The sequence below is a fragment of the Ustilago hordei genome (genome assembly GCF_900519145.1).
Source record: "Ustilago hordei strain Uho2 genome assembly, contig: UHO2_contig_15, whole genome shotgun sequence".
Classification (NCBI taxonomy): Eukaryota; Fungi; Basidiomycota; class Ustilaginomycetes; order Ustilaginales; family Ustilaginaceae; genus Ustilago; species Ustilago hordei.
This window is the reverse complement of record NW_024545281.1, coordinates 364,257-389,815: the sequence shown is the minus strand read 5'-3', so window position 1 is coordinate 389,815 and position 25,559 is coordinate 364,257. Positions and strand designations below refer to the sequence as shown.

The 25,559-nt window shown below is 52.6% G+C and overlaps 9 protein-coding genes across 9 annotated transcripts; 6 read left to right on the top strand and 3 right to left on the bottom strand.

The window, feature by feature from the left end:
• Window positions 1–768: 768 nt before the first annotated feature.
• UHO2_05798 (uncharacterized protein) lies at window positions 769–2,538 on the top strand (the record flags this gene model as incomplete). Its single annotated transcript, XM_041558697.1, has 1 exon — window positions 769–2,538. The coding sequence occupies one exon, from the start codon at window positions 769–771 to the stop codon at window positions 2,536–2,538; it is 1,770 nt and encodes a 589-aa protein (XP_041414631.1).
• A 132-nt stretch (window positions 2,539–2,670) lies between these two features.
• On the bottom strand, window positions 2,671–5,909 carry UHO2_05797 (uncharacterized protein; the record flags this gene model as incomplete). Its single annotated transcript, XM_041558696.1, has 2 exons — window positions 2,671–3,616; window positions 3,760–5,909. The coding sequence occupies 2 exons, from the start codon at window positions 5,907–5,909 to the stop codon at window positions 2,671–2,673; spliced, it is 3,096 nt and encodes a 1,031-aa protein (XP_041414630.1).
• A 1,930-nt stretch (window positions 5,910–7,839) lies between these two features.
• UHO2_05796 (uncharacterized protein) lies at window positions 7,840–10,098 on the top strand (the record flags this gene model as incomplete). The annotated part of the gene is made up of 1 exon (XM_041558695.1): window positions 7,840–10,098. The coding sequence occupies one exon, from the start codon at window positions 7,840–7,842 to the stop codon at window positions 10,096–10,098; it is 2,259 nt and encodes a 752-aa protein (XP_041414629.1).
• Window positions 10,099–11,107: 1,009 nt separating this feature from the next.
• On the top strand, window positions 11,108–12,160 carry UHO2_05795 (uncharacterized protein; the record flags this gene model as incomplete). Its single annotated transcript, XM_041558694.1, has 1 exon — window positions 11,108–12,160. One exon carries the CDS (start codon window positions 11,108–11,110, stop codon window positions 12,158–12,160), a length of 1,053 nt encoding a protein of 350 aa, XP_041414628.1.
• Window positions 12,161–12,886: 726 nt separating this feature from the next.
• On the bottom strand, window positions 12,887–14,662 carry UHO2_05794 (uncharacterized protein; the record flags this gene model as incomplete). Its single annotated transcript, XM_041558693.1, has 1 exon — window positions 12,887–14,662. The coding sequence occupies one exon, from the start codon at window positions 14,660–14,662 to the stop codon at window positions 12,887–12,889; it is 1,776 nt and encodes a 591-aa protein (XP_041414627.1).
• A 731-nt stretch (window positions 14,663–15,393) lies between these two features.
• Window positions 15,394–17,154, top strand: UHO2_05793 (uncharacterized protein; the record flags this gene model as incomplete). The annotated part of the gene is made up of 1 exon (XM_041558692.1): window positions 15,394–17,154. The coding sequence occupies one exon, from the start codon at window positions 15,394–15,396 to the stop codon at window positions 17,152–17,154; it is 1,761 nt and encodes a 586-aa protein (XP_041414626.1).
• A 192-nt stretch (window positions 17,155–17,346) lies between these two features.
• Window positions 17,347–17,859, bottom strand: UHO2_05792 (putative DNA-directed RNA polymerase II chain Rpb7; the record flags this gene model as incomplete). Its single annotated transcript, XM_041558691.1, has 1 exon — window positions 17,347–17,859. One exon carries the CDS (start codon window positions 17,857–17,859, stop codon window positions 17,347–17,349), a length of 513 nt encoding a protein of 170 aa, XP_041414625.1.
• A 413-nt stretch (window positions 17,860–18,272) lies between these two features.
• On the top strand, window positions 18,273–19,461 carry UHO2_05791 (uncharacterized protein; the record flags this gene model as incomplete). The annotated part of the gene is made up of 2 exons (XM_041558690.1): window positions 18,273–18,407; window positions 18,661–19,461. The coding sequence occupies 2 exons, from the start codon at window positions 18,273–18,275 to the stop codon at window positions 19,459–19,461; spliced, it is 936 nt and encodes a 311-aa protein (XP_041414624.1).
• A 2,021-nt stretch (window positions 19,462–21,482) lies between these two features.
• Window positions 21,483–25,124, top strand: UHO2_05790 (uncharacterized protein; the record flags this gene model as incomplete). Its single annotated transcript, XM_041558689.1, has 1 exon — window positions 21,483–25,124. One exon carries the CDS (start codon window positions 21,483–21,485, stop codon window positions 25,122–25,124), a length of 3,642 nt encoding a protein of 1,213 aa, XP_041414623.1.
• Between the last annotated feature and the right edge of the window lie 435 nt (window positions 25,125–25,559).

Below are 25,559 nucleotides of genomic sequence, written 5' to 3'. Positions count from 1 at the left end.
GCTCTTGTCTCTCGAGCCCCTGAGTGGTAACCATCTGCATGCTCCTTGAGCTTGGTCCTCTTCGTGGCTGTGCCTGCTCCTTGAGCTTGGTCCTCCTCGTGGCTGTGCCTGCTCCTTGAGCTTGGTCCTCCTTGTGGCTGTGCTTGGCCCTCCTTTGCATGTGAGTCCATAGGAGTCCATGGTCTCCATGGAGACTGCACTATGACCATGCTCTCTACTGATCTCGACTAGATCTTCGATACCTGTGCTCCTTCCATATGAACCCGTGACCCTCCTGCTTCTTGAGCATCCAGGCCCATGACAAACTGTTCGGAAGCAGCCCATGGAGAAATGAGCTGTGCAGGATTCGAAAGTGTTGGCCTTCCTTTGTTCTGCGCAGCCACTTTCAGGGTTCTTCTTTCTGACATCGCCGATCCCCCGATCCCCCGACCCCCACTTTCCCGATACGCCGTTTACCGAAGTGGAGAAGGTTAACTGACTTATGCACGAGGTGCAGCTGTCAAACGGCAAACGCTCGGCGGATACTGTGTGACGTCTGCACAGCGCTTTGCTAATGAACCCTTTGCACTATTCTCGTGACGCTTCCCTTACTCAACCAACCGCTTCTGCCGGAATCATATCTCGCTCAAGGGTCCTCCTACATTGGGATGACTGATGTCCTCTTTCCAGCTGACTTGATATCGACTGTTTCGAAGACAAGCTTCTTCTTCTCTCCCTACCACGATAACGGCATCCTGATTACCCCATCCTAGACTCAGAATCCCTAGCATGTCGTCCACAACCAACGGCAACGGCAACGGCAACGGCCACGGCCACGCCGCCCACCCCCCAACCAAGAACAAGAAGCGAGTCATCGTCGTCGGAGCCGGAGCATCTGGCATGTCCGCATGTCACGCCTTCTCCCTCTCACCCTTCGAATTCGACGTTACTCTCTACGACAAGCAATGTTCCCTCGGCGGCTCCGCAACGTCCTACCAACTCCCCGACCCAGCCAAGTACCGATCGCAATACATCAACGATGGAGTTCAAGGAGCATCTCCGGTCTTCTACAATACTTTTAAAGTCTTCGAGCACGTCTTGGGCTTCAAAGCACAGCAAGTCGGAATGCAAATCTCGTTCGGTAAAGGAAAAGAATCCTTCTGGTCTAACGTTTTCCCCTCGGAACTCGTCGAAAAGTATTCCAAAGATATCAACAGGTTCGGCACAACACTCAAAACAATCAAGAGGTTTGAGGTGCTGTTTGCGGTGATTCCCGTTCATAGGATGTTGAAGATGTTTGCATTTTCCGACGAGTTTGGCGAGAGGATGGTTTATCCGTTGGTAGCCTTGTTCTTTGGGACGGGGAATGATACGAAACACATCTCGTCGGCGATCTTGGAGAGGGTTTTCTTGGATCCTAGTATGAGGCTCTTCGAGTTTTCCGAGGATAGTCTGTTGGCTAGTGTACCGACCATGATGGCTTTCCCCGAGCTAGCCCGAGTGTATGCCGCATGGGAGGATGAGATTACCAAGAATGGCAACATTCGCGTCGAAACCTCCCGGGAAGTTACCGAAATTCAACGTAACACCAAAGAAGCACGCAAGCGCGGAGGAAACATGCTCATTACTTCTCGTAGGGTCGATAAGGAAGGTAAACCTCTCACTACGGGTGATGAAGAGGAGCAGGTGGAAGTTTTCGACGAGCTCATCCTAGCCTGCGATGCCGATACCTCGCTTAAGATTCTCAACAAAGCAGCGACTTGGAGAGAACGCAAGATCCTCGGCTCGATCCTTTACCGCTGGGACATTACCACCACTCACAATGATTACGAGTATATGTCCAAACACTACCAAATGACGTACGATCCCAAGTACAACGCCAAAAACCGCGATGACAAGGAGACGAAAGAATCGTTCGAATTCGCCGAAAAGAACTGGAAACCTCTCTACCTCATCAAGATGTACCAAGACGATCCAGCCCTGATTGAAATGTCTTTCGACCTGACCAACTATCAACCGCAATTCTCCGGTGTCGGACCCACTGGGCCACGAGAACGTGGTGCCCGCTCACCCGAATCTGCTCCCCCACGCGAACGTCAAGGACCACACGGCAAGCAAGGAGACTCACAAGAAAAAGAACTCTCACCATTCGCCTCTTCCAACGCAGACGAGTTAAAGGAACCTCCGGTGCAAGACCACGTATTCCAAACGATCTTCCTTAACAAAGAACTTTCCGAAAAATGGACCCGTGGCGAGATCTGCAAGGATAAAATCATCCTTGAGAAGTGGTGGAAACAGCAATCGCATCGCTGGACACACTACGCATATGTTGTGCCTTGGCTTTGGTTGATTAATGGTGCTAACCATACGAATTATTGTGGTGGTTGGACTCTGGTGAATATGCAAGAGGTTGCGATTGTCAGTGGATATGCGGCAGCGGTGGCGATCGGGGCCAAATATCCGTTTGAAGAGGATAAGGAATGTGCGAGGTTGTTCAATTTGTATAATGCGTTGGCTCATTTGAGTTTTAAGAATGCCAAGAAGGCGTTGAAGGGGTAGAGCTCAGTGATGATGTTTCACAGATACCTTGATGTTGCTTAGACTATTGTATACACGCATACCCTCTTACTCGTAATCGGACTCAGTTCATGTTTGGATAATGACATGCGGTTGCAGTGTGCTAGCGTCAAGTTACTCGTCTTTCTCGCCCTTTGAAAGCTTCGGCAGTGACGCTTCCAACAAAGGCCGAATCCCCAACCAGCCAATGACAGCTGCTACGACCAGCAACCATCCAGCACCAAGCGCAGTCGCCGGTACTCGACCCAGATACAACCTTTCCAACGTGATGTGAATCGGTGTTGTTCCCGCCACTTGCTCCTCGCCTTCCTTTTCTCCTCGGCTTGATGCAAGGCCTCCAAACACCGTCTCTGCAAATCTGAACAACACCTGCCACATCCCCTGCACCTGCACCCCCTCAAGACCGCCTACGGGAGGAATGCTGACCCCACTCTCTCGAACCTTGAAATGGAGATAAAGCTTAGGACACGGAAAGCGGGGAGCACTACTCTCGTCTTTATTAAGAGTGATCGTTTCAGTAGCCAGTATTTCCCCTTTCAATTTGGACCCTCGGGTCTGTTTGAACACGATATCGCCACCACCACTTTCTTTAGCCTTTTCTGGTGATTGGGGTGCAGCAGTCTGCCTAGGCACAACACTAGTCACAATCGCATGATTCGGCACTCGCTCAATCATCGTCCTCCGCTCGGCTCGGCTGCCTTCAGATTGGATAGGTTGCGCGTCGACCAACTCAGCCTTCCACTCAACCCCACCCCACTTTAAGACTTGTTCAACACCCATTATCTCCAGTTCCCCGTCCAACGCCAGGTTTGCCGCGATAGAACTCCGAACAGCGAACCGTTTCGTAAAGAACCAAGCTACAGAATCGATCGTTTGTCGTACCCATCGATCGCGGGGGTTTAGGTCCAAGTACAAAGCGGCGTCGCGAGGAGAGGGCAGGGTAAATTGGTTGTTGTTCGATAGATCAAGCGTCAACCACGCGCCGGTGGAGTTTGAAGCGGAGGGTGGAGAGGGGACGATGGAGAATATTGACGGTGTTGAGGAGGGACGAATGACAGGCCTGCACGGTTAAGGAGAGATGGAGTCAGTGAATGTGGCTCATCAGGCAAATGCTTCATACGAAGGCATACGAACAAGTGTGGATTGACAACAGTTGATGCAGTTGCGCTGTATAAAACACACGAGGACAAGTCTCAAACTCACCAAGTGGAAGAAAGTTGATCAGCAGCCTTTGCAGCCAAATGACCATACTCGTCTGCTCTGCACAAGACTGGACCAAAGTTTTGGATCTCTGTGTTCGCTTCCACTCCTCCTGGGCCTACCATTGCTACTACTGCTGTTAGCAACGCAAACAATCGCAGCATCCTGCCTTTTCCTTGCTGCCCCGCCCCCTTGACTCCGTTCACCTCCACAGGGGCGGCGGAGGGATTGAGAGGTTCGAAATCGCTTTGAAACCTTCTAGCTTTCATGCAGCCCTCCGTTTGCAAGCTCTTCCCCTTCACTGACGGTGAAAAGGGCCTAGTGAGAGTCGAAAGAGCGTTATAAACCATCTCCAGGATGTAAGCTGTCAAATTGATCCATGCATAAAAGATCATAGGGATGAGACCCATGATGAGGTTGCCTACCACCCCTCTCCTCCGAATCGTATCATAAATCTCCGTCTCCACAATTCTCTTTGCATCCTTATGCTTATACGGACCGCACAACCTGTAAAATGTCGGGAATGCCGCACCGAAACAATAGATCAGCGTAACCTTGCATCCATACTGCCACCACAACTCTACCAACCCGGGAGCACTACCCATATCCCTTGCCAAGGTGGAAACGTAGGAAGAGTAATCGACACCATACTTGATCCTTGCATTCTCCTTCACCAACAGGTAGTAGTGCGGGGTAGACAGCGGGGCGGGAATCTTATTCCGCAAGATGAGGGTCCAAAGTTGAGCTTGCATCTCAGCAATTGGTGGAATAGCTCCAACGCCGGGACGGACAAAGCCAATAAATGCAACGGTAGGGTCCTCGGGATCGAACACATCTCGACATCGAACGGTGGCTGGTACTGGATATTCTTTGGATAAAAAGTCGAATTGCTGGGTGTATCCTGTAGCGTAGACGACTACATCGGGTTTGACTGTTCGGTTGCGCATTCTGAGATCCTCCTTGCGGCCATTGCGGAGGAATTCTACTGTGCCATCTTGGCAAACTCGGGCGGGGAAGGGTGCGAGGTCGACGGATACTTCTTCGGGTTTGACTGTGGGTGGGTCGAGGTAGCTTGTGATTTTCTCGAGATAGCGATTCCGTTTCTTCCATCCTCGGTTGATGTAAGGCATTGCTTTGCTGGATTTATTGAGGAAAGTGTACGCGCGGCCCAATCGATGCGGTTCGAGTTCTCCGACCCATTGGTTGCAGCCTGCTTGTGTGCCGGTGAGACACCAGAGCAGGCGCTTGATGACAAAGTCGGAGAGGAACCAGCGCAAATGAGCACCTGCTACCCAGGGATGAACGTATGCAGTCTCGAACAGGTTGGTGATCAAGCCATCGATGGGTAGATTCCCGTCGAATACATTACCGAAGACGACGAAATCAGCCAATACGGCAGGGAAGAGGAGGAAGCCGGAACGGGTGCAAAGGACAACCTCCTTTGCACCAGCTTTGACAGCTTCATATGCCATGTCCATTCCTGTTTCACCCGTGCCGAGAATCATGACTCTCTTGGCGCGGTACAAGGAGCGGTCTTTGTACTGCGACGAATGGAGAGTAATGATCTGCGAAGCATCCTTGGCATGCTCTACTGGCTCTGGGATACGAGAAGCGACCATCTCCTCTGATCCCATCCAGTTGGTCACCTTCTGATCCGCCTCGATCGTCGGCGGCAAGCCGGGAATGTTGGGCAGCGCAGGAGTAACATGCAAGCCAGAAGCAACACAAAGATGGGTGAATAGCTCGGATTGATCTTGCGCCCCCTCATTGCCTTGCTCCAGAGACCTATAGCGCAAGAGATGCCCCCCATCAAGTTTGGCAGATTTGATCACCTTGGTTCGCATACGAAACTCGCATCTTTCCCTAAGCTTGAAGTGTGTGGTGTAGTCTTCGAGGTATTGAACGTATTCTGCGAGTGTAAGATGATCTTTATGTTCGAGGGGGAGACGGAAGTCGGAGTAGGAGGTGAGCTGTTTGGAAGAGACGAGGGTGGCGTTGGAGTAGGTGCGGTAACGGAATGTGCCGCCGATGTCGGATTGAGATTCGAAGATGGTAATCGAGGGTTGGAAGGTGGGGTCGGAGTAAGAGGCCTCGAGAAGGGTTTTGGCGGTGACGAGGGCGCTTGGGCCCGCGCCGATGATTGCTACCTTCATCGCAAAACAATAATAATATGAGATTGGCAAGATTGGCAAGGATGGTGTCAATCCGGAATGTTCTGCTAGGATGGCGAGCGGAGAAGCCGAAGAAGATGACAGAGCGATCGGAAGGGGGCCCGACAGAGACGCAGAGCTGACATTGTGAGTGACTTGGGCTGAAACGCAGAGCTGAGGATGGCAGCTGTTGTGTCTCTCGCTGCTGTCAAAAAGCTGAAAAAGGGTTCAAGGGTCGCACAGTTGGCCTCTCTTGCTCAACGAAATTGTGCAGTGGTATCTAATCTGACATCTCCAGTGCCAAGGAAGGACGACCGAGAAAAGGACAATGGAGCATCATTTATGGACTTGACGCGGCCAGAAAGGGTGTTAGGCCGACGTGACCATACGGACGATAAGGCGAAGCCTCGGTTGTTCCGAAAGTCGGTCGGCAAATATAAAAGCAGTTGTAGTGTACAGAGGAGAAAATTTCAAAATTCAGTTCTCTGCCAAAAGTCCAGTGGTAGTGGCAACATGCTTGTGCTTGCTGCTGCTGCTGCTGCTGTTTTGAAAGCGATGAGCTTCCTTTTGAATTCTAGTTGGACCTCGCGCCAATTCAATATCCTGAACAGCTTGCAATATCGGCACTTGAATTCCTCTTCTGCCTGCCGATTTTTACGCCCTTCTGAAATTCGTTCGCAACTTTTTTCCTCCTCCTCCTTCTCCTCCTTCTCCTTTGGCTCGTTTAATTTCGCGTTTCAATTTGGCTCTCAATTGTGCCAGAATTGTGTACTGTGCTGTACTGTGCTGTGCTGCGTTTTACTGCGCTTTGTCCTCTCTCGCCTGCTGTGCCGCTGTGCCGCTGTGCCGCTGTGCCGCCGAGTTGCCACTGCCGCAAAGTCCTCGGTGAATGTGCTTCGCACTCAACTGGAACGCCGTTTTCCGTTTCCACTCAATTCCTATCTCTGTCTCGAGGCAGCTCTCTCTCGTCTGGTCGTTGTCGTCGTTGTCGTCCTTGTCGAATCTTCACCACATACGCTGTCTCCACCCCACACAGCACGCACGTTTTCCACGCATCACTACATCCTTTCGCATTGCAGACTCAGTCGACAACAACATTCACCAGCCTCAGTGTAGCCGTACACACGCATCATTCTCTCATATACCCTTTCTGTCAGTCGTGGCTGTTGCAATCTCGGCTTCTTCATACCTTTCCAGCCTCGCTTCATCTTCATCATCCCATCGCTCCGATTCTGACAGCCTTCATTGCATCTGCCACTCTACCTTCGTGGCAGAACGTGCTGACACACCCACTACGACCTTCAGCCACTTCACACACGCTCGCTCCGAATCTCATTATCCATCGAGCATTCCAACTACCACGAACCTCCGGCATCTCGGTTCCTGATCTTCACAGGTCTAAAATCTCAAAAGCCTCGTTGTGCCGGCCTTGAAACGTCCCACCAGTGCTTTTGTTTCACAGCGACTTCCTGCTCGCTTTCATTTTAGCCTTCTCACTCAACAGATCACTTGTTCACCACTTTCTTCCATCTTGAAACTACACTCTCCTCTTCCTCCTCCTCTTCTTCATCATCGATACCAACGCCTTTCGGCTCTTCAGCACGCATGCATTCCCCACTTTGATCTGGTGATCCAGCCTAACACGCCACGCCGCTCGCCTTTAACCACCTCCTCCCTCACCATGCGGCGGAACACACTCCGGCATGGTGTTGCTTTCGGCGTCACGAGCCGCTCAGCGTCACTAACATCACACCGCCAGACATCAGCATCATCAACATCATCAACAACAACAACAACAACAACAACAACAACAACATCACCATCGTCATGTCGCACATCACGCCCAATTCGTCGTCGACCAGCATCTAGATCTGCTTTCGCCGCAGCAGCTGCCATACTCGTTTCGTCCTTTCTCCTTTCATCACCAGCAATGATGGCGCCTGTCGGTGCACAAATCGTCAAGGCTGCTAACCGCCCTGCTGCTGCCGACATGTCAGTCGACTCATACGCCTTTGGTAGCAGTAATCGTCGTGCCAAGCAGCAGTCTTTGTCAGACTTACAACCGCTAGACTTCGTCGATGATTCACATTCTCGACGTTCACCAGCAGCGCCATCCACATCACGACATGCGACAATACAGTCTCGCGATAGCAGCCATGCCTCTTCGATCGACGATATCGACGACTACCTTCCCGACCTTCCCGACCTTCCCGACCATCTCGAACCAGTCCTACTGCATCGACAGTACGCTCGTCAATACGATGACCAGTCCGCCCTTTTCGGCGAGCGCGACCCGTCAATGTCGGAGCACGTACGTCAGCTCGACAACGAGCCAATAGACGCCACTTCAGCACACGAGTTTGCCGCTCGAGCATTATTCTCATCCGCCTCACAACGCTATTCGCTACCATCCACTTACCCATCCAGCATTGCTTCTTCATGGAGCAGACCAGAACGCAGTGTCTGGTTCCAGCAGAAAGCCATCATCATCACTTCCATCTTCCTTGCCATCTTCATCGTCCTCTTCATTGGTGCCGCTGTCTTCTTGCGCGAGAGGAAGTTCGATGATCAACTTGCAGGCTTGGACGACGAAGAGGCACTAGCACGTATCGAAGAGCGCATGACCATCGGTCGATTCTCTGATCCTACAGAGAAAGACTCTGGCATGCCTGGTGCGAGATTGAAGCGGAGATTAGGGATAGGTAAGAAGCCCTCTCAGAAGGACGGTAATGATCAGCATTCTGATGATCCTTCGTCTGGCTCATCGAGTGCTGTCAAACGCCACAGGCATCTCGTTTCGCGTTGGACTAGGAGTAATCTGCGCGGTAGTAACGAGACGGCTCGTGGCACAAGCGATGGTACTTCGATTCCATCTAGTAGGTCGCCAAGACGTCTTGCGCTGGGCGATCCTCGTGCCCAGGAGGAGTCGGTCGAGATTACCTATAATAGCGACGGTGCCGAGATTTCACGTGTCGTCAATGGCGAGACTGGTGATTCGGCTAGTAGGGGACGAGAAGCAAGCAGCGCAAGAACGGATGGTTCGACTACTCTCAACGATGGCAGTCCTACTTCAGACCTCCTTGCCAATCGACCTCGTTCACCACCACCACCACATCCGGACAGCGGTACACAGAGGCATGCCGATCCGTCTTCTTCCGAAGGCAGATCTTCGTCCAATCCCGACACCCAAGGTGGTAACAGCAGTAGCAACATTGTGGAGCCTCATTCGCCTCGACGCGTTCTGTTGGACGACAGCGACTTCCAAGCAGCCGATGCACACGATGACATGCGACACATGCCTCCAGCTTACATTCCCTCCGGCTCTGGTGGCGTCTCTAGCTCAAACTACGACGGTACAGCGCTTGCAGCCGTTTTGTCGAGTGGCGATGCTAAGAACGGCTTCCCGCCTCCCGAGGAGCGTGATGCTACGGTGCCGACTGAGATCATCAATGCTGTTCTAGCCAATTCGCACCCAGCGGCGTTGGAGGACGAGTCCACGTCGAGACCAACAGCTGCACACATTGCAACAGACGATAAAGCTGTACTGGCTGCACTGTCGGCTACTGCTAGCATGCCTTCAGCTCCTGGTGCTGTGGCGAATGCAGCTGCTCCTGCATATGGCGAAGATGCTGGTGCAAGTGGCAGCGGCGGTGGTGTACCTTCGGGTCCCTCAGCTCCGGCGCTGGCGGTAGATGATGATGGCTTTCAAGTTCCTTCTGCTGCTGATGTTGCCGATGTCTCTTCTGCGGGCGGCAAATCGACAGAGAAGGCGGCAGCTGGCAAGGGCAAAGCCAAGCAAGAACATTCTTTGCTTCCCGCTCCACCGACTGCGGTAGAAGCAGCTTTCTCGCCTTTCGATCAACCGTATCGTCTCTCTGCTGTACCTCCTGGGGGCGCTAGTGTGCCGGAGTCGGCTCCAACGGCAAGGAAGAGCGAAAAGCAGAAGGAGGCGGAGGAAGAACAGTTGGCGAACCTGGTCGCTTCACAGCCAGCAGTGGGTGTCCCGGTGTATGAAAGGGTGGATGCCAGTGCGCCGCCGCTGCTGGGTGAGGGTGAAGAAGAGCAAGGGGAAAGGAGAGTGGGTGAGGGATTGCCTGCTTACGAGCGCAAGACGGCTCAAGCTTCAGCTCCTTCTGCCCCGTCAGCTCCTCCAGCAGACGATCATGAGGAGGAGAACGATCGCCAGCGCTGATCCTCTTGCCCTTTACTCAGAGATACCTTCTCATTTGCACGCAGTCTTTCAACGCAACTCTCACACATTCACACACAGAGAATTATATCTATCATCACACCTTGGTTCCTTCTCTTGTATTATTTGTATCAACAGTTTCGATCGTAGAATACATTCATGGTTTCTATCGTTATCCTTCTTGATTCTCTCATTTGCTTTGTGCCTCTGCTATCTTTGAAGGAGCACGAGATTAGCTCTGTTTGCTTCCTTGTTGTTGCCTCGCGGTGGATTGCATGGCTGTTGTGGCTAGCCTTCCAAATTTGCGATGGTCTGGAGTTTTGATGTGAGGATATAGTGTGTGAAAAGGCGACAAAAGATGTTAGCATAGAAAATGCGAGTTCCGAGCATTTTGCAAAGAGGTTGTGGAGAAGAGCAACACCTCTTCGCCTTCTTCAGGGTCTTGCTTCTTTCTCTCCTTCTCGTCTGTTCTTCTTTGCTTCTTCCGACACCTTCTTTCAGTCTCCTGGCTTTCCTTTCTATTTTCACGGCCTCTGCATTCGTTCTTCTATCTCGACCGGTCGCACTCAACGACGCAGCTCAAGCAAGGACCAACAAAGCGCCTCACAATTTTCCTTGGTCATTTCCACGACTGCTCTCTTTCTTCTTCGCAGAGCCCAGCAGATCGCTTTCGTGTCTTCGAAGGTGGGTGGACGTGCGACGGATTTAACTTTGGCTCCTCGATTGAGGTCGAAACGGGCGAAAGTATCAGCGGGTAGTAGCAAGGTCAAGGCCAACGGTAGGTGAAATCGACCTTCAGCTCTTGGCTCCGCCTCCCAGCCGCCCCTGGCCGTAGCTTCTTCTCTCCTCTCGTTCCGCCCGGCTCCCAGGTCTTCCTCTTCAACTCAATCCCTGACTTCCACTGACGCTAGTCGTCATCCCTCCAACCATCGGTGGCAGCACTTCCAACCCTACTTCCCGACTATACCTGAACAAACCTCACCTTCAAACCCTCAATACCCGATTTTCCACGATGAAAGAAGCATTCAGCACCCCACTCCAAGGCTACGATGCATTGCGAATCCTAACACAAATCCTATCCCTTCAAACGCTTCATTACCTCATCCTTGCAACCCTCCTGCCGCCATTTCTTGCTATCTTTGCCGAGACATCATCTCTAATGTTTGAGGGGGGCCCTACACAAGTAGGAATGGTGTTCGACTGGAGGCAAGTTGCTTCTAGGCCCACTTATGATTGGTTACCGCCAAAAGATATTTTGGATCAGAGGGAAGGCTGGAAGGGGTGGATTGACCCTGGTCCAGGTGATGGGGATGGGGGAGAGGGGGATGGAGGAGAGGGGGATGGAGGAGAGGGGGATGAAGGAGAAGGGGATGGGGGAGAGGGGAATGGGGGAGAAGTGGAGATTGATCCAGCAGTACTAGTTCGGTGGAATCTGGATAATGTTTGGCTAGATGCCCCTCTCCCAGGCAGTAGTGGGGTACAGGGGAGAGTTTTGGACCATGAACAAATTCTTCGCTATAAATCTTCCAACCTCACCACTACCTCTTCTGACCCCAACCCATCCTCACCTTCCTCCGAATCCGAAATTTCAACCCAATCCCCTACAGTAGAAAGCGCAATCGAACATTGGGAATGGGACCATACACGAGATTCACATAGATCTTACGTCCTTATTGTAACCTGGCTCCTAACCGCCCCACTAGACATCTTACTCCTAGTCTACTTAGTCCGTCGCCCAACGCATATGCTAGACCACGCATTAACGTTGCACTTCCTAAACCTGCTCATCACCTCGCTCTACGTGGGTAGAGTGCCAAGTAGTCTGGTCTGGTGGTTAACAATGTTAGTTCATGCAGCAGTGACGATTGTTTGGAGCGAACAGCTGGCGATTAAACGCGAGATGGGTCGGAGTTTGGGGTATAGTTTGGTTGGTAGTGGCGATGGCGATGTCGAATCAAGAGGGGTGGTAGGAGGGAGAAAACAGAGTGATGCTCATCTTGTCTTTGATTCTGAACAGGAGGGGTTAACGAGAGGTGGGGAGCGGTATGAGATGAAACCTCTGTAACATTCACATCGTCTAGTATAAGCGGATCGATAAATCTCAAAAGCGGCCAGGTCATGCCAATGTGACAGTCGTTCCCAACAAACAAACATCGAACATGGGTGACATGCGCAAAAGGGTCACTTTCAGTCTGATCAAGCACAAAGAGGGCAACATCGTATTAGACAAAGCAAAGACAAACTCTTTTCCACCAACGCAGGCTGTGCTGTTCGACTCGGAGCCTCGAACTCCGATACCCAGCTCGCACCAAGCTAAATGAACAGATCTCAAACTTCACCGCCTTTGATCCCCGCCGGCATCTACGGATTACCTGGCCAAACCAAACCATCCGGATGGATGATCCTCACCAACTCCCTCCCATACCCCTCACTACAAAACGGATCGACACGATACCTCGGCGGTAACCCTTTCCCAACCGCAGTCGAAGCAAGAACACAGACAGCTATCGAGGTGCTGAACGGTTTCGCGCATTCCGGAACCTCTTCGTTTCGATCCTCACTCTCCACAGTAGCATACTGGCTGTTCTCGTGATACCAATACCGAATACTTTGTTGTTAACAAACCGAAAACAGGTTTCGTCGGATGGTCAGTTTACCCGTATGATTCACTGATGAACTGTGGGCGGTATGCAGCACTGTACGAAGTGATGGAAATACGATTGCGTGGGAGGGTATGCGGTATCTATGAGATGCAAATGTGACGATATGGTGAGAGATGGAGAGACGGGGCTTACTTTGCTTTGCTGCGTCGCTTCGGACCGAGTTGCACGTTGGAAGCATTTTGGAGCCAGGCGTATTCATTGGAACTGGCTTTACTGGTGTTAGAGGAGGTGTCTGACGCACGAGCTTTGCGTTTGTTGTTTGGTGAACGAGCTGGGCTCTTTTGTCCGGCGTTGGCTGAAGTTGGTGGTTTGGAAGTCTCTGTTGCGGGTCCTGGTGCTTCAGCGGATGTGGAAGAGGCTTGATTGGTGGGGGTTGGTTTGCGCTGAACCATTTCAAGAAGAGCTTGCATGGGAGGATAAGGCTTTCCAGAGCCTTGAACCCGAGCTGGCGCTCCTTGGCCTGGCATAGGGAATTGCGCATCATCATCTTCGTCATCGAGTCGTTCAGGTTCGACAGAGAGACTCGTGCGTGCTCTCTTCCTGCCCTTGCGTTGTGTTGTGGGCGATGCAGATCCTCTTTTGCCAGTCGCAGGTGGTGCAATGGCTGCAGAAGTGGAAGCTTGCGAGCCGATCTGGAACCCATCACGTGGAGTGGCGCGAGAGTCATGTTTACTGTGCTCGAGAGGATTGCTTGAGCGCGTCAGATCGACCAACACGTTGGCGTCAATGTTCTTGGTGTTGCGAACAGTGCGACGTTGACTCGGAGTAATGCCAACAAGCTCTTCCAACAACTTTGTCTTATTCTCGAGTTCGACTTCAAGAGCTCGAATGCGACGATCCTTCTCCGCCATACCGCCAGACTTGGCCGCGGAAGCACCCGGAGGAGCTAAGTTCTTCTTGGTATTCTTGATCCGAAGCTGATCTGCAAGGATGCAATTCTTGTCGTGTACGAGTATACGTTCCTTCTCCGCTGCCGCGCACTTTCTCAACGCTTCCTCCATCTTTTCGCGCATATCCACGAGCTGCCGTTCGGTCTGATGTTTCATATTCGAGAGCTTCAGATTCGTTTCGAGCTGAACCTTGTTGTTTTGGCTTCGAAGCTCAGCTTCCTTCCTTTTGAGAGCCTCTTGCTCGGTCCAAATGGTCGCAAGAAGATCTTTGTGTCGGGCCTGCATCAGTTCGACATCGTGCGCGCGCCGATTCGCTTCCATAAGCCTTCTCTCGGCATCAGCAACTTTCACATGGGCATCTTTGAGCTTCTGGTCCGCCTGTTCTTTCTTTTCCTGCGCTTCCTTCCCTTCCTTGTCGAGCTTGGTTTTAAGCTGCCTGTTGCGGCGAACACTACGGTTGAGATCGTTCATCAGGTTTTTGAACTCTGCAGCAGCGTTCTCAAGTGCGTCCAAGGCCAACATCAGCGATTCCGACGCTTCTTGACCAGTGTCTTTGGTGAGATCGACTATTAGCTTGCGGATTCTGATGCCAGACTTGTACACGTAGTCCAGTCGAGTAGTATGCACGGCCATCACATAGTTCTGAATGGAAGTGTTGAAGTCGATCAGGTCGTTGAGTAGTTGGTTGTATCGAGGAACGTTCTCTTCAGCGTCTTCGATTAGATCGCCATTCTCGTTTATGGCCGGCATTGACTGTTGGCGCTGACCGTCGAGGTAGGTGGTGAGGTCCTCGCCATCGGAGGGAAAGAGCTTGATTCTGCTGGCGGGGTTTGTCTGTTTTGAGCAGAGCGGACATCGTCGATTGTTGCTGCGGCTGGTGTTGACAGCGGAAGGTCCAAAGAACCAGGACTCGAGACAACTCCAGTGGAAGATATGGCCGCATGGTAAGGCTGTGCCTCGCATAGCATCGCCTTGCTCCTCGTCGAAGCCATCGAGGCAGATACTGCAGCCCATGGCTGAGAGGGCCGCTGCTGCGTTGCGAGGAGTACGCTATGGCTGTCGCTAGGTGTGTAGGGTGCTTTCTGAGAAGCTCAAGCTACTTGATAGAGAGATGGTGGTTTGGTGGTGATGGTTGGCGGAGAGGGGAAAACGGCCCGACCACCTGTCTATATAGATCGGGTATTCCACTGCGCAGTCGCGGAAGATGCGGATGTGATAAGTGCGGAGAGCTTCTTCTGTACAATCACATCACGTAGCCTGCTGTTCCGCTGCTGCTCCGCCTCCTCCTTGACGATTGAGAAGGAGTGAACCTTGAACCCACACTGCAACGCCCTTCACACCGAAGCGGAACGCACAACGCTGGACCAGTGAGGATCACTCCTGCTGAGTTCGATTTGGGGCTTGCATTCGTGAGCCTGTTTGTGGTTGTGAGTGTGACGGAAAGTAAGAGAGGAAACCCCTTTGATGATCACCGTTGAAGTGATGAGCCGTTTGACAGGTCCCACTTTTCTTTTCCTTGTTTCGGAAAGGGTCCGAATGTTGGTTTGGCGCTGTTCCTACTCTTCCGCGACGCGTTGAGGCGTCTGCTCATAAAGAGCTCAACCGATTTCTTTTCACCTTGATTCGGAGCATCCGAAGTTTCTTCTTCCTTATCACCTCATCGCCTCGTTACCTTCCGTCTGGCCGCGGCAACCTCCAAGCAAAGGAGCAGAGGAAGGATTCTGCTTCTGTGGTATGTGATCACGATGCTGGCGCCAAAAAGCACACACAAGCGAAAACGCAGTTCGGCTCGCTCCGACAAGGCACGCAAACTTGGACCTTCTCGATGGATCGTTAACCTTTTGCCCTCACAATCGATTGCGGAAGAAGCGACAAGATCACTCAGCAACGTCGGACCATTCCGAAACAGGCGACTGGAGAAGATGGTCGATGCGCATCCATTCAATCGTTCACTTGAGCTCATCTTGCCGCTCTCCTCCGACTCTTCTGAAGCTGCTGTCGATGCTGATTTCCCACTTCCATCTCCCGTCCAGTCTCTCATCGACAGAATATCAGCTCTCGCAGCATCACATCGTTCTTACAGTGCTCGAGTTCCGCTCAGCCTGCTACTAGATCCTATCTTTGTCACAGCGTACCTCAAGACCGGATCGTTGATAGCGCTGAGTGATGCATCTGGTGCACCTGGCTTTACTCCCACCTCGGACGACACAGTCTGTCTTGACGGTCAAGGAACACTCGTGCTGTCGCTGTGCAAAGATACATACCAGACACTGGGCCTGACAGGAAGAGCGAGTCACTTTTCCCGCTTGTCCTCGGGTCGGGCAGCGGATCGAACGAGCGGGCCTGATTCCCGGTTTATTGTCGAGCTTCCACTCCTATCTCCGTCGTTTGTGCCAGGCAAGAAGGGCTATCAACAAGCATTGGATAGGATAAGGGCATGGGATCGATCACGAGCACAAGCGTTGGTTAAGGAACATACGATCGCGCAAACACATGCTTCGTCCAAGATCTCAAGATCTTCAGGATCGAAAGAGGAGATCACGAGCGAACACGCGACATGGGACATGCATTTCGTTTGGTCGCCCAGCAGAGCCGCTGTTGAGTCCAACGCCCGTTCAACAGTTGACAACGAGATTCGCTTCCCAGAACATCTGGTGAGACCACAAGACGTCGAGTCTATCCCATTGCAGCCTCTCACTCCGGTGATCACAGACTCAGTATGGATTCCGACCCCCACCGAACATCCGCTATCCGCACCGTGGCGAGAGAACGAAAGGCACTTCACAGAGCTAGAACCCTCTCAGGACTCTACACAAGCCTCATGGACGACTTATCAAGACGGACTGCAGGAAGCAATCGAATGGGCAGGTTTGGCTTCCTTGGGTGCTCCTGCTGTTCGAACGTTCAACAAGCCAGATGCCACTTGCGTCTACAGCCCTCCGCGACCCTCACAGCCAGGTCGGATCGTCAAGCTCACCGTAGCTGGCAGCCGTCAAAGCCCACTTTTGCTGAATCCTTTGCTGATCTCTCAGATTGCTGCCCACGTCGATCGCATTATGTCCCTTCCTAATTCAACTAAAGGCGGTGCAGAGAGGGTGGAATGGGCAACTCTCTCATGCGCAGGTTTCCCACACGCGCCACTCACTTGGCGAGCAAAGGTACCACTCAGCTCCAGGTACGGCGCGAAGGAGCTACCTGGTAGCAAAACCAATACACACCTTGCTGCTGCTGCGGAAGATGCGGAGATGACAGATGCCTCCTCATCCTCAGAAGAGGAGAGTGGGCAGGATAGCGATGCGTCCCTCGACATGGGCGATATTGACACATCCAAGCGAAGGATGAAAAAAAGATTAAAGCGGAACGTGGGAAAGAATCAGACAGAACACATGTTCACCCCGAATACGGGCGAGACTGGCTGGGTGAGCTTCTGTCTCAAGTCAAAAGAGAAGAAGCAGACAGGCAGATGGGCCTTTGTCGAGCTGGTGGGTAGTGATACCCGGTCATAATTGCATCCAAACATCGCCCTGAACTCAATCAAAACGGAACGGTGTGTGCTTGTGGGCATAGTTTGCTTGCTGCAGTGTGTGCTTTTGTTACAGATCTGATGCTCAGAATGTATGCTTTGTAATAATTCCAACGGCTGTCTTGAGCAGCACTCAACTCCTCCTCACCACTCGCCAGTCCGCATGTATCGTACACTAATCAAAAGGCCCAAGATAATCCTCCTTCATAGTCCCAATAGCGAAAATCTCATTCGCATCCACCCTCGTACCAACAATTTTAATCCTCACCTTCCTTCCCTTCACCAACCTATCACTTGCACTGACGAACTCTGGTGGATTACTTTCCGGTTGAAACCTGTACTCGATCGGTATCAAATGACTTGATACAAAGATATTCAACGGTCCAACCTCTGCAAAGAAACCCATCTTGTTCACATTCGTAATCTTTGCATCCATAACCTCTCCTTTGAATGGTTTCAATACAACTGCTTGATAGGTCGAGTTGAATTCAGCTAGGCCGGATCCGGGGATGACTTTTCCTTGACCAACATCAATCATACCGACCACTTTGATGATGTAGCCGTATTTGCCTGTGCATGTTCCTTCAACGTCATCGCGAAGCTTTTGGTTAAGGAACTCGACCATGGACGGCCCGAAGTAGGATGGGTGGAGCTCGGTTTTGTGTGTGAGGTATTTGAGGAAGAACATCTTGGCGAGATCTTAAAGTTGTGACCGAATGGAGGATTATACGAGCAGAATTTTGATCCTGATGGAAGGGAGAGATCTGAGCAGAAGCACAAATGGCTCTGCAACCTGGTCCCAAGGTCCCAGACTCAAGGCTGCCAGCTAGCTACTCTACCAGTCGCTTAAGCAGTCTTCAGCGCCCTAATATGCTTTGGATCGCGGAATGTCGGTGAGACGAGGTATGGGTAGGTCAAAGATAGAGCCTTTGTGCAAGATTTCCTTTGACTGTGCCGGAGAAGACGCGGATTGAAGATGTCGTCAAATGGTTGTCAGAAGTCGATTGCAGCGGCTCTTTTGCGAGAGGGAGTTGGAAATAGCAGCCGGGTCAGCTGGTAGCTCCTTATCAGCTGAAGAGGTGCTGCCAACGTGCGGCAAGGATGAAAGGTGGTAAACGAGACAAAGAGTCTAGAGGAAAGGAGAAAGAGAAATTGGATGCGTCGATGAAGGGCGAAATGCACCATCTTCTCCACTCACTCTTTCGCGCTTCTTTCTTGCCAATGCGCAGGTCACGTGTCGGCCTTCTGTCAGACCCTGAACCTTTTCGACACCACTTTCCATCTTCCGGCCTCAACAACCATCAAGCTTTCTCTCCTTCCACATCGACATCTTCTCCTCCACGAGGCACGGCAATCACTTCAACCCCCCTGTCGCAATCCCAGACCGCGAGCATAGGTCAAGATGGTAGGTGATGCAAGCCTCATGACACCGTTCCTTCGAGAGAACTTCATTACTGACCCTTAAACCTCGTTTTGTGTATCGACGTAGGGTAATGACGGAGGCTCAATAGCCAAACGAGACGAACTCGTCCGAACCAAACCCTCCTCCGAAAAAGTCGACCCTGAACTTCTACGACAATCTCTGTACACAGTTTGCACTCTCTCCCGCCAGCCCCTCACACCACCTGTTGCATCCGACCCCTTGGGAAAGCTATACAACAAAGATGCGGTGGTACAACATCTTCTTTCCCATCACGCAATCTCCTCATCCTCGCCATCAGCACCGGATCCAACCCCGCACATTAGGGGCTTACGAGATATAGTTGAACTCAAACTCACCCCGAACAACCTTTACCGTCCACCATCACCTTCTTCACCCACGAGCGAAGGTTCAGTATACCCATTCATGTGTCCTCTTTCAAGGAAGCAGATGGACGGAAAGCAGAAGTTTGTATACATCGCAAGCTGTGGTTGTGCTATGAGTGCTACTGGACTCAAAGCTACAGTGGCTGCGTCGAAAGGGAATGATGGGAAGGAAGAGGAGTACAGACCTTGTCCGGTGTGCGGCAAGCAGTTCAACGCGGGGGGGCTTGCAAAAGGAAAACAAGCAGAGGTAGGCGGGGATGTGGTAACGATCAATCCGAGTGCGGAAGAGGAAGCGGAGATGAGAGATGTGATGGAGAAAAGGAGAGCGGAGGAAAAGGCGAATAAGAAGAAGGCAAAAGCCAGAACAGCAGATGAGGCAGAAGCTCCAAATGGAGATGCGGAGGAGGATAAGGCGGAAAAGAGGAGGAGGAAAGCTCAGAAGAAGGCAAAAAAAAAGTGCAAAGATTGCAGCTTTGCAGGCTGAACTAGCTGCTGAGCAGTAGGTGGCTGGAAGACAGCAAGATGCGACTCGGTCTCAAGACTCAGCAAAAAGCTCGCCGCTCATTGCTGATGACGCTTTGAGTTGTTCTGGCCAATTCATCATCTCAACACCTCAGGAATTGTCCCGACTTTGTCGACGTCTTTGCTCCAGCGACTCTTGCATGTTGTGTTCCAATGTAATTGTATCTTGTCCATGTTCCATTAATGCAGCCTACCAGATACCCTCCACACATCATGCTTGCTGCGTCGTTCCCAATCGAGTAGGACCTCGTCAGTTTCTGCACTGCGATGAGATGCAGTCAGTCCAAAGTACACATACAGCTGTTGTCGGCGGGGGTTTGGAAGCGGAAGCAAGCAAGCAAGCAAGCAAGCAAGCAAGCAGTAGAAGTAGGTAATGATTTCCTTACACAAAACCAGCGAGCCAGAAATGGAGTTTCAAGAATGTTTATGTAGATTGCATTGAAGTCAACAAGCTGTGTGTGACCAAGCTAGGTAGTGTACGTGAGCCAGTGTTGTTCAATGCGGGTGAAATGGTCAGAGAAGATTTACTCGGTGCGCTCGGACTGGAGCTTAGCGTAGAAGGTGTCTCGTCGGGAAACCGAGGGGATGTGGACACCGTACCTGTCAATCCAACAAAATATGTGACAGGAAGCGAAATTTGAGCATGTCAGCACAGCAAAAGCATCGGGGGGAACCTATCAAACCCTTGTGATTGGTAGAATAATGGGGCAAGTACACACCAGTAGCCGTAACCAAGGGCAGTGCCACCGCCAAGAGCGACGGTAAGGTCAAGAATGAGTCGCTTACGCAACTTTCCGGTGATAGCGGGGATGGATCCGACGGGCATCTGCAATAAGAGCACAATGAAAAGAAAGACGGTTGAACAAGGTCGAAGGTTGGAGTGAATGTCAATAAGGCTGTTCTGTTTGTCGAGGCAAAGGTAGTTGGTTTGAGCGTGCAGCTCTGGCGTTGTTGCAAGGTGGTGGAAGGGACTGAGCGAGATACCGACTGTGACGATGTTTCTCGAAGAAGGATAGGTTCAAGAAGTGTGGTGGTGTTGAGTAGAGATGAGAGTTGATGTGGTTGAGTTGCTGATCGCGACGAGAACTGACTAAATGGAACTTGTCGGCCTGAATCGCATACAAACGCTGCCCAAGACGGTTCCGAAAAGCCGCGCCTTACAGCAATTTCGCTTTGTGCCCGATTTGAGAGAGATCGGAAAGACTCTGAAATTCCAAATTTCCGCTCGAACGCGTTTCAAGAGCAAAGAAGGTCTAACACCCTCATTGCATTTAATCGAATTCGGCCGTATGAATTGTCCCAAAAGCAGAGGAACGGTTGCAAACACTGACCGCTGGCTAACACACCGAATAGATGTAATGGAGGTAAGATCTTCCCTTCTAGACGATTGACCGAAGAGGGTCTAAGGAAAGGTGTCATCGTGCGTTTTAGTTGAGCAAGGGAAAGAGAGTCGATCCACAGTCTGGCCGCTGAGATCGGAAAGCAGCTCCGTTTCGCCGTTTTGAACAGTCTCGCGGCTGCAGCAACACGCACACACATCTCAGTTTACTTGCCCCTCTTTGATTTTCTCCACACTGCCTTTTCCATCCTGGCACAGCACCTCTCACCCTATTGGCTGCCTGCCCACTTTGATCAATTCGCTTGCCTGCCTGTCTCTCTCTGACCTCCCTCTTTCGCGTTGTCATTCTCACAGCCGAGCGCTTCTCCATCAGCATTGCCGATTCTTGCCTTCCTATCCTGCTCGTCATCATCATCATCATCATCATCCACCTACCACTCCTCTCCATCGGTGCACACACTTTACGTGCTATTAAAGTTGAGCGGTTCTTGCTACGAGCTCTCGCATCTAGCTAGACACTAGCTGCCTATTGTAATATCTCACCGGCATCGACCGGTACGAAGCTTTCTCTTCTCTAGCCCATTGAAGCAAGCCCTAAACAGGCATCTCATCACGTAGCAACCCGGTTGCTGCTGGCGCCCACCATGGCTTACGTTGCCCTCTGCAAGGCTCTCTACGACTACGTAGCACAGGCCGAAGACGAGCTCAACCTCTCCGAAGACGACTACCTCTACATTCTCGAATCCGACGATTCAGAATGGTGGAAAGCCAAGCTTCGTCGTCTCAACGAGGATGGCACTCCCATCCAAGACGACCCTGACGAGGGCACCGTCGGTCTCGTGCCTGCCAACTACGTTGAAGAAGCCGAACCCATTCGCCTTAGCCGAGCTCTCTACGACTATGAAGCACAGACCGAGGACGAGCTCTCTATGGCCGAAGACGAATTGCTACGTGTTTACGAGTCTGATGGCGTCTGGCTGCTTGTCAAAAAGCAGGGCAACGATCCTCTCAGCGGTGGTGAGGGCAGACTAGGCTATGTGCCTGCCAATTACGTCGATGAAGCAGAGGCCGTCGATACAGGTACTGCGCCCGTCACTGAGGACCAATATGGCGCTGCAGAAGACGAGGAGGAGGAGGACGACGACGACGACGATGCGGATGTCACTGGCTCCGGTGCAGCCATCCCACAGATTCAACTCCCACAAACAGCCCACCTCGGTAAGGGTGACGAGATCAAGATGTGGCCTGTCTCGGCTCTCGACACCAAGAAAAAGAAGAAGAAGGGCACCCTCGGTATCGGCAACGCCTCCCTCTTCTTTGCCTCCGAAAGCGACAAGACTCCCGTCCAAAAGATCAGCGTTCTTCACATCGCCAGCCACTCGCTCGAAAAGGGCAAGACGCTCCACCTTCAACTCTCGCCTGATGCGGGTATGTCCGAATCCAACCTCGACTTCCACTGCGGCTCCAAAGACGCTGCCAACGAAATCGTCCGCAAGATCGAGGCGAGCAAAGCCAATGCACTCACCGCAGCTGCCGCCCCACCAGCTTCTCCCGCTGCACCTCCTGCTGCCCCTGCTGTGGCTACCGCTGGCGTTCCACTGCCACCTCCTCCACCGCCTGCCCCGCCTGCACCTCCTGCCGCCGCTTCCACACTGCCTCCTCCTTCACGCACTGCCGGCGCCGTCCTGCCACCGCCTATCCGCAAAACCGTCTCCTTTCAATCACAACAGGAGGCCGCAGCAGCAGCCGAGCCGGAAGAGACAGTCGAGCATGGCATTGCTATGTACGACTTTGAGGCCCAGGGTGATGACGAGCTTACCGTCGCCGAAAATGAGCATCTCATCATCCTCGAGAAGGAGAATGACGACTGGTGGAAAGTCAGGAATGATGCTGGCCAGGAGGGTGTCGTGCCTGCAAGCTACGTCGAAGCATCAGACGCCGCTGCCTCGGAGGCTGGTGCTTCATCTGCAAGTGCATCCGCTGCCGCTCTTGCCGCACAGCAAGAGGAAGAAAAGCGAATCCGTCAAGAGGAGGACGAAGCTGCTGCTGTCGCTGAAGCCGAGCGTCAACGTGAAGCTGCTGAGGCTACCGCACGTCGACAGAGAGAAACGGATGAGCGCGAGAAGGAGAGAACTCGACGAGATGCACTCAAGGCTCAACCTGCACCTGCCCCACCCAAGCTCACACAACGTCCCAGCACCACCGAAGTCACACGCGCCGCTAAGGACGTCTCGATCCCAACAGGGCGTAGTGCACCCGAACGACCCAAGGATGGAGGCAGTCGTTCCAAGCCTTCGCCTAACAACACCCGTATGTGGACTGATCGGACCGGCCAGTTCAAGGTTGAGGCCGAGTTCCTTGGATTCAATCAGGGCAAGATCCGTCTGCACAAGATGAACGGAGTCGTCATTGAGGTGGCGGTCGAAAAGATGTCGGATCGGGATATCGCTTTCCTCGAGGACATCACGGGCAAGAAGCTCAATCCGACGGACCAGGAGATTGCTGCTGCCTCTTCTGCTTCGCGTCGACGGGAACGAGAACGTCAGTCAAGCAGCCGATCGCAGGTGCCTTCTTCTGGTACATCCATGTCGCGAGAGGAGCGTGAACGTGAACGCGAACGCCGCAAGGAGAAGGAGCGAGAACAGCGTCGTCGAGAGCAGTCCAAGTCCGGTCCCAAGCGTAATGTGGACTGGTTCGAATTCTTCCTTGCCGCTGGTGTGGATGTGGACGAATGCACACGCTATGCAAGCTCGTTCGAGCGAGACAAGATCGACGAGACCGTGCTGCCGGACCTGGATCCTCCCACGCTGCGTAGCATCGGTCTGCGTGAAGGCGATATCATCCGTGTGACCAAGTTCATTGACAAGAAATACCGTCGCGACAAGACGCATACTGCTTCCTCTTCGTCTTCTCGTCAGTCAGGTCGTGTCAATGCCAACACGGCAGCTGACCTGGAGCGACAGATTAAGGCGGACGAGGAGCTGGCGCGCAAGCTGCAAGAGCAAGAGCAATCGGCACGTCGTGGTGACTCGGTGAGCCCTGCTCCGCCTCAGCTGTTCTCGGGTCCGGATGGAACGCTCAAGAACAACACTCGACGGGGCAGACCGACCCCCAAAACAACGGGCAGCAATAATGTGGATGCTGCTTCGTTGGCTGCTGCTTCCGAGTCGTTGGCACGAACCACTTCGCCACCTGCGCGAACGACCACAGCGAGCCCAGCTGCTGCACCCAAACGCACCGGCTCTTCGCTTGCCAACGGCTTCGATGATGATGCATGGACACCACGACCTCCCAGTACCAAGCCAGCAACGCCTGCTCGTCCCAATGTAGCATCGCCGGCACCGCCAGCTCCCACGCCACCTCCGGCTGCTGCTCCTTCGCCAGCACCAGCAGTCGCAGCCTCTCCTGCGCCTGCTGACCCGAACTCGGCGTTGTTCGAGAAGCTGGCAGCGATGAAGCCTCCCAGTGCAAGCGAGCGGCCGGGAGCCAGCCCTTCGCCTGGATCTTCGTTCTTGGGACAGAACCAGGCATACAACCCGAACGCGCCCCGTGGACCCTTTGCGCCTGTGCCAGCCAACCAAAGTCTCTTGCAACCGCTTGTTCCGACTCAGGGTACAGGTCAGTTTGTGCCGACCAAGTTGGGTGCTCAACAAACAGGGATGATGGGGATGCAGATGACGGGTATGCAGGGGATGCAGCCGCAACAGGCTGGATGGGGCATGCAAGGTATGCAGGGTATGCAGCCTCAGATGACGGGCTACAGCAACGGAATGGGTGGCATGGGTTTGGGTATGCAACCTCAGATGACTGGCTTGAACAATGGCATTGGCGGAATGAACGGTTCCTCGCCTTTTGCGGGAGGTCAGATGAATAACCAGCAAACTGGATTCCCGGGTATGCAACCCCAGCAGACGGGCTTGAACAACTTTGGACAGAACCCACAGCAGATGGCAGCGCAACAGACCGGGTTTGGGATGGGTTCACAGCAGCAGGTGTACCAGCAACAAGCAGCACAGGAGGAGAAGGACAAGTTCAACGCATCGAATATCTTCCAGCAGATGAAGACGGGTGCATTTGCGAAAGATCCGAATGCGGCACCTCAGTCGAGCGACAAGTACGATGCGTTGCGACCGCAGCCCACTGGATTCCAACCTGGTGGTGTTATGCCTCAGTTTACGGGGATGGGGATGGGGATGGGATTCGGACAGCAGCCTCAACAGCAGCAGCAAGGGTATCCTCATAATGGATATGGTGGCTACGGTGGTGGATACGGTGGTGGATACTAAGGGTGGGCCTCGTGCTCCCCGATCTGGATTTTGTCTGTCGCTCTTTGTTTGTATCGCATTTTAAGTCTGTTCAATGACATATGTGTAAAGCAATCGAAGCGAGGTTTCCTTCCTTGGATGCATGGGCTACTGTAGCATCCGACACTGATGGCGATGCAAGGGCTGCAGTTGATCGATCGAGCCAGACGTGAGATTTGCAGCGCAACCAATTCTGCTGACCTTTTCTGTGCTTGAGAGGCGCGACGCGCTCTCTGCTGGCGCGACGCGGTTGCACTTTAAACCAGCGAAAGGGAAAGGGAGCGCGCGCGCGTCTCTCTCTGCCCGTCTATGCCTCTTTCGAGTGTGTGTGTTAGCCCTAGCCGAGCAGCTGCTTGTGACGAGTAACACCAAGAAGAAAGAAAAAATCGTCCCTCGTTCTCGAAACAGCTTGGCCTC